Source organism: Cicer arietinum, chromosome 5, assembly GCF_000331145.2.
Source record: "Cicer arietinum cultivar CDC Frontier isolate Library 1 chromosome 5, Cicar.CDCFrontier_v2.0, whole genome shotgun sequence".
Classification (NCBI taxonomy): domain Eukaryota; kingdom Viridiplantae; phylum Streptophyta; class Magnoliopsida; order Fabales; family Fabaceae; genus Cicer; species Cicer arietinum.
The window spans coordinates 43434028-43445800 of NC_021164.2; the positions used below are offsets into that span (position 1 = coordinate 43434028).

General features: G+C 30.8%; 1 protein-coding gene across 1 annotated transcript in view; it reads left to right on the forward strand.

Moving 5' to 3' along the window:
- Positions 1-2866, forward strand: part of LOC101499747 (probable polygalacturonase At3g15720) — a 5988-nt gene extending 3122 nt beyond the window's left edge. Inside the window, exons 6-7 of the mRNA XM_073368741.1 lie at positions 2264-2381; positions 2636-2866. Coding sequence (XP_073224842.1) covers positions 2264-2381; positions 2636-2866 — 349 coding nt within the window. The remainder of the gene's footprint in view (positions 1-2263; positions 2382-2635) is intronic.
- Positions 2867-11773: the final 8907 nt, after the last annotated feature.

Below are 11773 nucleotides of genomic sequence, written 5' to 3' on the forward strand. Positions count from 1 at the left end.
AGCGCTTGTGTTTAGCAAGTGCTGTAAAATGGGCGCTGTTAAATGTCATTTTTGGCGTAGTGAGGTGGGGTAGTTTGAACATGTCGAAGAAATTACTATGAGGTGATAGCAATAGAGTGAAGGAGTTTATTTTCAATATATATGTCGCGACCTAAAATTTCGAGTGTTTCTCGAATTCAATGGAGTCGCCACCAAAATTTATTTTAAAATAGGAAAAATATTGGAAAATCCTTAAACATAGAACAAATAAAAAATTGTCTTTGAAACCATATTTTGAGTTCGGGAGTCGATTATACGTAGGGAAGATATTAGCAGTCTATGACATCCGTTAAAATAAGGTTACCTATTGTGACACCCTAAACCCCAAAATAATATATATGATAATTTATATCATATTTCTATAAAATTTAAAGCGGATAAATAAAAATATTAATCCAAGAAAATAAAAACTTTTATTTTTTTCTTTATGATATCACGTTTCTCAAAATTAAAAAGAAACAATTTAAACTTTATCCACTCATAAAACAATGAAATCTCCATAAACTTGATTTAAATATAATTACTTGATTTAATTTTAAAAACTTACTAATACTTATATGGTTTTCATACAAAAGTCGTTTCAAATGAAATAAGTAAAATACAAATTACAACCCTTATTCCCGGTATCACCTATCAGAGTGGGGTTCCTCCAAAACTTGAACTTCAAGACTCATTAACCTGTAACAACTGCGATTTTGCAAACGCATGGCCAAGCCAATCAAACGCAAACAACGAAGGAGGTGAGTTTCAAAATCATGTTAATAGTACAATTTAAGTAAGAAGAACACGCAACAATCATAATAGACCGTATCACAATCACATTACGATATATCAAAATATTTAAGTAAATAGTATCATATTATAACATCAAATTCACTCAAGTAAAATAATCATCTCATTATAATATGCATCAAATCATCTAAGAGTAATTATTATTACTTTTGAAACACATCAATCACAACGAAACAATCACAAGGAAATGCAATGATATGCATGAGCTTAGACTCTACTTCACAATGTGGTACCATTCTAACTCTGAAGTACTTGGTTAGGAGGCTTGATACTATGTCACCATCTCGGTGGACGGACAATTCAAATTGGCCCTATCCTCATAGTTCCCCTCAACTCAACCCGAGACACATATACGTGACATTCGAGGTAAACGTGTATTGCATGGTAGCTCCCGACATTTAGAATGCGACCTCCAAGTCACCTAGGAATTCCCCACCAGAATACCTCCAAGGTCTAACAATCTTGCCTTAAGGCTCGACAGTAGACCGCCACGATCAGACTCATTCAGTTGTATTTCCCCGGAATCATTAGGCTTGTCAGGCCCCTATATGATGACAAAATAATTTTCACTTCACAAATTCTCAATATTTATTTTCTCCCCTCGTTGGCCTGTGGTACTCTATTAAGACATGGATCTCAAACACAAATTAGAATCACAATATTCTCATCACAATTTATAACATCACTATCATTAATCACAAGTCATCACATATATTCATCACAATCTTATAACATCAATCTCATCAATCATACATCATCACATAGACTTAAATTTATAACATCATTATTGTTAATTATACATCGTCATAATCACATAAAACTTATCAAAATGCATCCACCTTTTATTATCACATCACCTAAACATGTCTAACCAAACTTATACATAAAATTCATTCGACATCCAATATCACAATAATATCAAATATCACACATTTAACGATAATAAGTCAAATATCACAATAATATCAAATACCATATAATTAACGAAATTAAATCAAACATCACCATAATATCAAATGTCCAACAATTAACAAAATTAAATCAAATATCACAATAATATTAAATACCACACACTTAACAAATCAATCAACAACTTATAAGTATTTCAATTTCATATTTTAATCTCAAGATTCCCATATTTTTACATTAATCAATTTATCACTCAAAGGGCTACTGCCGTACGTAGCGAGCCCCGAATAAATCGTTGGGAAATACGGTTTTCCCGTTCATCTCACATTATATTATACTCATGAATTCAAACGCTCTCTCACCCCTTACCTTATTTCGACGCTTTCAAACATGAATACGATTCCACGAGCAAACAGTCTTTGTTCTTTGACTCTTTGTCCTTCAATCGATCTAACTCGACAGTTTATGGGTAAACGTTAAAAAAATTATGAGAAGATACTCTAAAAACTAAATTTGAAATTAGGTCAAGAAAAATGCAGGGTGGATCTGGTTATGCAAAACATATTACTTTTGACCAAATCATCCTTCAAAATGTTAAGAACCCAATAATTATAGATCAAAATTACGGTCTTGATAATGAGGTACACATTTCACTCTATATTATTCATATTATATATTGTCATTTTTTAATAATTTTTTTTTGAACAAAATTTATTATTAATTAAAGTGATGCTAATAGTTATTTTATAACCGTCTCTGATGAAAATTTAAATTGTCTTTCTAAAATTATATATCAAACTATTGATACTTTAAGTGACATCTTGTTGGTTTTATATACATAGTAATATACTAATACCATAGATACATATGTGTTGAACTTTGTGCAAATTTTTAGGCTACAAATGTGGAAGTGAGTTTTGTGACATATAGAGGATTTAGAGGAACTTCTGCTAGTGATGTTGCTATCAACTTAGTTTGTGGACCCTCGACAGGTTGTTTCAATATTCTATTCGATCAAAATAATATTGTCTCTGCTCAACCAGGAGGAAATACTTCAGCTACTTGTAAAAATGCTCAGGGAACGGCTACAAATACTATTCCTAATGTCTCTGGGCTAACCAATTAATGTGTTAACTGTAATATAAACCCTCATATTGCGCATGTGTAATTTGTACAATATCTTTCAGTATAAATTTTATCGTGTATAAATGCATCAAACTTATCGGAAAAAAAGTTTCAAATTTGTAAGTTTTTTAGTTTATGAGAATAGTGGTTGTATAACAAAAGAATAAATGGAATGGAAATAATTGAAAAGTTTGTAATAAAATGAGTGGTTTTCATTCTAAAAAATATGATTAAAAAGAGATGAGTTAGTGTTTGTATACACAATTAAAAAAAAAAATGAGTGCTTTAAAAATATTATTAAAAAAAGACGAGTGATTGTTTATATACATTTTATTTTATTTTAAATATTCAATCATTATAGAATACTTTCTTCCTATAAAAAATAGAATACATATTTTGCAATCATTAATTTCAGATATATTTGTAAGCTTTGGTTTCTATATTATCATTATTTTAATTTTTGTTTTACTTTTTATCTTGAGTACTATTATTTATTTATTCTTTTTTTGACTAATTGAATGAACTATTATTTTTTATATTTTATGTTTCATGTCTCATTTCTACATAAACTTTCGATAACTAATTCTTAATTAGATCACATATTTCATTCAAAAATATTTTGATTTAATTATACTTTTTGGAGACTATATATAATGAATAAACTCAGTATTATTTTTTATGATAAAAACACGAAATAATGTTGAGAATGATAAGGAATCACTACTTGATTTGGATTATTTTTGCTGTTAATTGAAACTGTGCTCTAATTTATACTTCATCCAATCTATAAGTTTAATATTTTGAAATGAGTGCTTTTATATTTATGAACAATTTATATAGACAAATACTTTATTTGTATTAAAGGAATAAAATATGCATCCGAGCACTAATAAAAGAAAAACGAACACAATTGTATATTACTTTGAAAATAATTCATGTATAATTTAATATTTTTTATTTTAAAACAAATATTCTTTGTTAGTTACTTTAGTTTTTTTCTTTTTGCAAAGGTTTGCTAATTTAAAATGTGTTTTAATATTTTTTATTTATTGTAATTTGAACTTCATTGAATTGTTTGTGCATAAGTTTGATTATTGATTTATCATGTGATTATTATGTTTTTATATATTTTTTGGTAATTTATGGTTGCTACGTTTTAATTAATAAAATGTAATTAAAATATTGAATGTATTTATATGCAATAAACTAAAAAAGTAATTAACAATTAAATCAAGTTTGTAATGGGAGTTATATTTTTGTTGCTATTTTTTCAATAACAGAGATATAGGCAAAGAATTAGTAGATACAGGCAAAGGATGTGATATATTTTTTGAGAGTTTATTTTGTTATATTATATTGATAAGTTAATGTGCACTAACACTTACAATATAAAGAATAAGAAATGTATTAGAATTTTGTTAAAGAATATGAAATGAAATTTAATTTTGAAACCTCTAAATTTTTTAATTGTTGTTGATGTTACTGTAAAAATCTTAGGACCATCATGTAGCTTGTGATAGACAAATACATTTTGAAAATTAGCAACTATGTTCCTCTATAAAGTGACTTTGATAATTTCACCCCTAAAATTTCACCCTTTAAATATATATGTCGCGACCTAAAATTTCGAGTGTTTCTCGAATTCAATGGAGTCGCCACCAAAATTTAGGTTAAAATAGGAAAAATATTGGAAAATCTTTAAACATAGAACAAATAAAAAATTGTGTTTGAAACCATATTTTGAGTTCCAGAGTCGATTATACGTAGGGAAGATATTAGCAGTCTATGACATCCGTTAAAATAAGGTTGCCTATAATTAATTGTGCAGAATTAATATTAACTTAAATATATTTATTTCTCCTTATTATTAAATATGAATACGAATTGTTTTTTATAAATGTGATTTTTGAGATAAAATTGTATTTAAAAAGAGAGGAAGTAAAAGAAGTTGTTATTATTGTGCTCGACAAGAGTGTGATTTTGCTGCTATGTATCTCCTATTGTGATGGAGAAATCAAAACTACATACTTCTTGGGTAAAAAAATGCAAATGTGTTAATTGTTTTTAAAGAAAACATGTTTTGTTATTGATTAAAAAAATATTATTAAACAGATTCTTTTAAAAAAATGTTTTTAAATTAATTATTTTATAAAAACAAGTTTTAGAACTATTAAGTTATATAACTTATATTCTGACAACTCATAGATTAAAAGATGATATATTTAATTAATATTTAATAAAATATTTCTTTTTTTATTAAAATATTTATTAGAAGATAAATATTTCGTTTCTGTTATTTTAATTATTTTAATTTATTTTTTGTTTGACCTAAATGGGAACACTTATTTAAATTATGGATTCAAAATTTGTTTAGATTTATAAAATAATGATTTTTTTGATTTTATAATAATTGTAAAATATATACTAAACATATTATTACTTTTTATTTTATTTTAAATTAGTCGGACAAAATTAGGGTACTACAATTGCCCCTATTTAATTATATTTACTAGAGAATATGAATATTGTTGTTGTAAAAGATAACAAAATATAAGGACCTAAATTTTGTATAAATAAATTGTGAGATGTGATATAAACATGTGATAAACATGTTTGTCAAAATAAAAAAGGATGGTCTCCATATTGTTACTCAGATTGTATCAAAATCGATTGACTAATCGATTATACTTGTTTTGATCAAACAACGAGATCAAAACAATCGATTACGCATTCGATTCATATATTAACATAATCGATTTGGCAATAGGCTAAATACTCCCTGTAACTTAGACATTTTACTCCAATCGATTCGTCAATCGACTTGGCTGGTCACAGTGACTAAGGTGTTTTACTCCAATCGATTTGCCAATCAATTTGGCTCGTCACAGTGACTAAGATGTCTTACGCCAATCGATTTTCCAATCGATTTGACTGGTTACAGTAGCTTAGCTATTTAGTTAAAATCGATATGCCAATCGATTATGCAATATGTTCCTGATAAATGATTAACCAGTTCATTCTTTCAATCGATTACCTAATCGATTGATGCAAAGCTTGCAGCTCAAGAAACATCTATCAATCGATTATCTAATTGATTTAGTGCATAACTTGCAGCTTAAGAAACTTATTTCAATTGATTGTCCAATCGATTATCTAATCGATTTAGTGCATAACTTGCAGCTTAAGAAACTTATTTCAATTGATTGTCCAATCGATTTCGTTGATCGCATAACACATGTATTATGAAAAGTATTTTCATAATCGATTTGCCAATCGATTGACTTAGTATAAGCTTGGTTCTGTGAATCACAAAATCGATTACTCAATTTATGTGCAAATCGATTGTCCAATTGATTTGTTTAAACACAGAACGCAGGTTTTGATAAAACCTTTAAGTAATCGATTTCCCAATCGATTAACTTAGTGAATCCTTTATTCTGTGAGTCTGACATTCGATTGCTCAATTGATTTATTACTTGATTGATTAAAACTTATTTTATGATTTCATTGGCAAATACTATATGAGAACTCATTATGATTAAGTCTATCTAATTGACACTATTAACACTAGACACTCTTGTACATCAGTCTTCAAGCCTTGTAGGACCTCATCCATCTTTGCTTGATTGCTTGAGTTCCAAGTTTTGTCCAAGTGTGTAGTATTTGTTTATTTTCCTGAAACGTTTCTCAATTCAAATCATTAGATCAATCAAATAATGCATATACATTGTATGTTTGGAAATTATATCAAAATTATGATCAAGGAGGCATATGTCTTACAATCTCCCCTTTTTTGATTAAATGACAAACATACAATTTAACCTTGAGTTTCTAACTTTATAATAATAACTATTATTTAAAATCTCCCCCTGAATTTTAGAATTTATGATTCATTTCAAATTTGGTATCAGATTTTGATATCATAGCTTGCTATTCAAATTTATTAAAATCAGAGTATTAGTGTTTATTAAAATTTGTTATCAGAGTACACTTAACAAATTCAACTTTGATATTAGAGCATACCACATAGAGCACATAAGATCTTTTAATATCAGAGCATAATAATATCATTCAGTACCAGAGCATTCAATTTAAACTCTTTTAAGTATCAGAGCATTCAGTATCAAAGCGCAGTATCAGAGCAATATCAGTGCTTTCAGAGTACATTATCAGATATTAATTTTGTATGTATCATAGCAGCATACCACAATTAATCAAGTCAGAATCAGATATCAGAATTGTCAATCAGAGCAATATCACAAGTTCAATTAGAGCAATATCACAAGTTAAATTTGATACCAATCTCCCCCTTTTGTCATTAAATTCAAAAAGAAAAAAAAAATACAAGAGACATACTGAAACAAAATTTACAAAACAATAAGGAAAACAAAACCTAAGCACTAATCTAGGGTTGTTCCTTATTTGTAGTTGGGAAAGGGGGTTCATCTTCCTGATTGGCCACTTGTGTGCCAATGTCAGCTATGTCCTCAAAGGATATTTTGAGCCCCAAATGCTCTTGGATAACATCTACATCCTGAACAATAGAGTTGAGGGTTGTCTGGAGTCGCATAAGGGAGGCTTCCACCTTAGCATTGTGTCTAGCTTGAGACTCCATAAATTCCAGCAACTTGGCTAAAACCTCAAATTGGGATTCAGCCTGCTCAGGTTGTTCAGTATTTGGCTGTGTCCTTGTCCAAATACCATTTATCCTTTTCAACTGCATTTGGTTGACAGTTGATTCCCCAAAAATTAGAGTTGTTTTGACAGATTCTTCATTGACAACTGAGATTTTAAAGTGTCTCAGAATCTTTGTGATAAGTTAAGGGGAGCATTTGTTTACCTTGTGCTGACTCTAACATGTTGGCCAGCACAATCCAAGCCCAGCTCATCTTCAGTTCCTTGTAAAGGCCCCAAAGAAGAGTGATATCAAGCCTTTGAATTACAGCATGATTCCTTGATCTAGGTACTAACATCCTAGTTAGCACATACATCAGCAATCTGTGCTGAATCTCATTTGACCAATAGGAAGAGAGATGCATTCCACAAATCCTTCAACCATGAGGTCTTGAATTGTTGTGTGTCTGTCCACTGATGTTTCCCAAGCATCATCAGTGGAGTCAGGATTGGTCCTGCCATCCACAGCTTCTCCATAAAATGGCAGTCTTGACAGCCTTGAAAATTCTCTAAAGGTCATTGAGATCTTCTTTCCTTTCACTTCAGACTCAAATCCAAAAGCTGTGAGTGTGAAGTTGGAGTAGAAAGCTCTAATGAGCCATGGATAGATTTCTAGAGAGCAGGATAGAAAACCTACCAAACCATGAAATCTTAAATGGTTTTGGAATGTAAAACCATTTGAATCAAAATAGGCAAAATCCAGAGTTCTTGCCTCATGGATTTTCCTTTTTAAGAAAGAAGGTGGGAGAACAACATCTTCAATAGGTTTGCCTTTGGGAGGCTGAACCTTCTTTGGTTGGGGAGAAGATATAGCTTTCTGCTTTTTCTGGGTTGGCCCTTTCATGGCGTCCCCCATTAGTTTTTTAGATGGAGGAACCTTCCTCTTTTTTGTTGTTCCTTGATTAGTTGCAATAGCCTTCCCTTTATCTTTTGCTAATACCTTATGAGTAGGTAATGAGACTCTCTTAGCAGGAGGAGAAGGAGGTTGAGGAGAGGGTGTTCTTCCACTAGATGTTGAAGAAGAATCTAGGGAAACAGATTTAGAAGAAGATGATAGAGGTTTTTCACTAGTTTGCTTTACTCGTGCCATTTGAAAGATTTTGGAACTTTGAGATGTTTGAGAAGGATTAAGGCACAGAAAAATTCGAGTTTGGGAGAGAAAATGTGAACTGATAGTGAAAATGGGTTGAGAAATCGATTTAGGGATTTATATAGAACTGTTCAGAATCGATTTCTCAATCGAGTTTATTTCACATCTGGGTGCACAAAATCGATTGTCCAATCGATTTTGTTACCGTTATTTGAGTGAAATGAAAGGTTTCCATTACAACTGCCTCCAACGGCTAGTTTTTCTCCAACAGTCGTATTGTAAATCGACTCCCAAATCGATTTAGTAATTTATCCTTCAATTTAATAAATCGATGTCCAAATCGATTTCCTTATCAGTTCAGAAACCTTCTCATAGCAGTAGCGATTTCCAAATCGACTTATTTTGGCTCAGAGTTTTAGAATTTGATACAATCGATTACCAAATCGATGCTCGGGTTTGAGGTTGGAAAACATCTCAAATTTGTGAATGTCTGACACAAATAATTGATTATCAAATCGATTCTTTAAAAGATTTTCCAAATCTTCCATCGATTTCTCAATCGATTGGATTGATGTATACTTCAGCATTTTTGGTATGTGAGATTTCCAAATCGAGTATGAAATCGATTATCGTGTTTCAGATTTTGTCAAATAAGACACTGTGTATCACAAATCGATTATGCAATCGATTTTGTAATGCTGATTTTCTATTTTGTCACAGGATAATCGATGTCTCAATCGATTTTTCACAGGGATCATATTTCATTTTGATCCATAATACCAAGTTTCATTCTAATATAGAAGAAACTTTCCTTGGGTAAGGCTTTGGTAAATATATCAGCTAATTGATCAGATGTATTAACATACTCAAGCATGATATTACCATTTTGGTGTGTAGCATAAATCGATTATGCAATCGATTTGGTAATGCTGATTTTCTATTTTGTCACAGGATAATCGATGTCTCAATCGATTTTTCACAGGGATCATATTTCATTTTGATCCATAATACCAAGTTTCATTCTAATATAGAAGAAACTTTCCTTGGGTAGGGCTTTGGTAAATATATCAGCTAATTGATCAGATGTATTAAAATACTCAAGCATGATATTACCATTTTGGTATTGATCTCTAATGAAATGATGTGTAATCTCTATATGTTTTGTTCTAGAGTGCATAACAGGATTCTTTGTAATAATTATGGCACTAGTGTTGTCACACATGATTGGCACAGTTCCAAGATCAACACCAAAGTCAGAAAGGTGTTGTTTCATCCATAAAATTTGTGCACAACAACTTCCAGCAGCCACATATTCAGCCTCAGCTGTTGAAAGTGCAACACTATTTTGTTTCTTGCTATGCCAAGTGATGACTCTTCATCATATGCATATTTTTCCCACTGTTTTAGTCTTCTTTGTACTCAATCATCAGTTAAATTAAGGATTTATTTGATACATTTTGTTGATTTTTGTTCTTTGAGTTAATAAAATGTTTTTTGTTTTTATTTCGTTGATTAAGTAGGAATTTGTCGTAATTTTACATTGCGTTTTGTTTTAGTGCAGTGCTGAATTTTGGTGAAAAATCAACTTGATATATGTGGAGTATTTCAGACATATCTGCAGTTCTAGATGTCCAATTAGTGTCACTCCAAGTGCTATTGAAAGCTAAGCTCCATATCTACAACTTTCATAAAGACACCGGGACCAAATTCAAACACAAAAGATGAGAAAAATGCAAAATACATCAGACAGCAGATGTTGTGCGCCTGGAGCGCGCCCTGTGCAGACGGCCGTTTCTAACGCCATTGAAGCAGTTTTATCAAGAATCATCCATGAATCATTCTTGTAATTCTTCTTTAATCCTTATCTTTTGTATCTCTGTCATGAGTAACTAAACCCTATTTGTTAGGGATGAGTGTAACCAGATGAAACCCTTATTTTTCTGATTTGATTTCTAGTTATATGAATGAGTTTATTGAATTGTTTTTCTCATCTCTGTGCTTAATGCTTTTTATTGCTTGATCAACATTAAAATGTTCTACGATTTGTATTTTGAAACGGAAGTGGACTTTACGAATGCTTGAGATGAGAAATTCATGAATTTGTAGTCTAGGGATAGATGCAGGTCATGAAACCAATTAAATTAGTTGCAAAGCAATAATTTACAAGAGAATTTCTATACGGTAATGCTTAATTCTAATCTTAAATCCACTAAGGAATTAGGGGTTACTTTGGAATTAAAGGTTCTGTCACTAAGACATTAGGGCAAGAATAATAAAGAGAATTCGGTAATAATTCAATAAAGGAATTCAGTAACTAGGATCAAATTAGACACCAAGGTTGGATTCGAAGTGAAACTCATCCCTCACATTTTTCTCATTATAAAAGATCAATTTTATTATTGTTATTAATTTCAAACATTATTTCAATCAACTTGGGAACCTTTTTGTTCAATTCTAGTAATCAAATATAATTCAATAGTAAAACGCAATCCTTGGGTTCGACACTCGGTATTGCCGTTTTATTATTACTTGCAACGATTCAGTACACTTGCTGAAATGATATCAAGTTTTTGGCGCCGTTTCCGGGGATTGCCATATCACTATTGAATTTAATTTGTTTACTGAATTGAAATTTTTTGCTCTGCAATAAAATTTCTTCTTTTATTTTATTTCTAATTTAAAAAAAAAAATTGGTTTAAAACTCTCTTATTTTTACTTAATTATTTATCTTTCTTTAACTCTTCAGTACTCACAATTTGTCTAACCTTGTATGCGAGGCCAGTCCTCAGCTGAACTTATCTTTGATCCAGAAATTGAAAAAACAGCGAAAGCACATAGAAAGGCAGCTCGAGAAAGGAGACAAAGGGAAAGACATTTAGTAGTGGAAGAAGAGGTTTTGGGTGATTGTGTCATATTTACTGAAATGGCCGACCCACCACCACCAGAACGTACTCTCGGAGAATATGGGAATCGAATTAGAAATCGTGCTCGATTACCCATTCATCACCAACTGGTTACAGTCAATAAGTTTGAAATAAGTTCTGCTCTATACCGAGAGTTGAGGGAGATTCATTTTGCCGGTAGACATAACGAAGACGCCAATAGCCATCTCACAAATTTCTTTGAATTATGTGAAACAGTGAA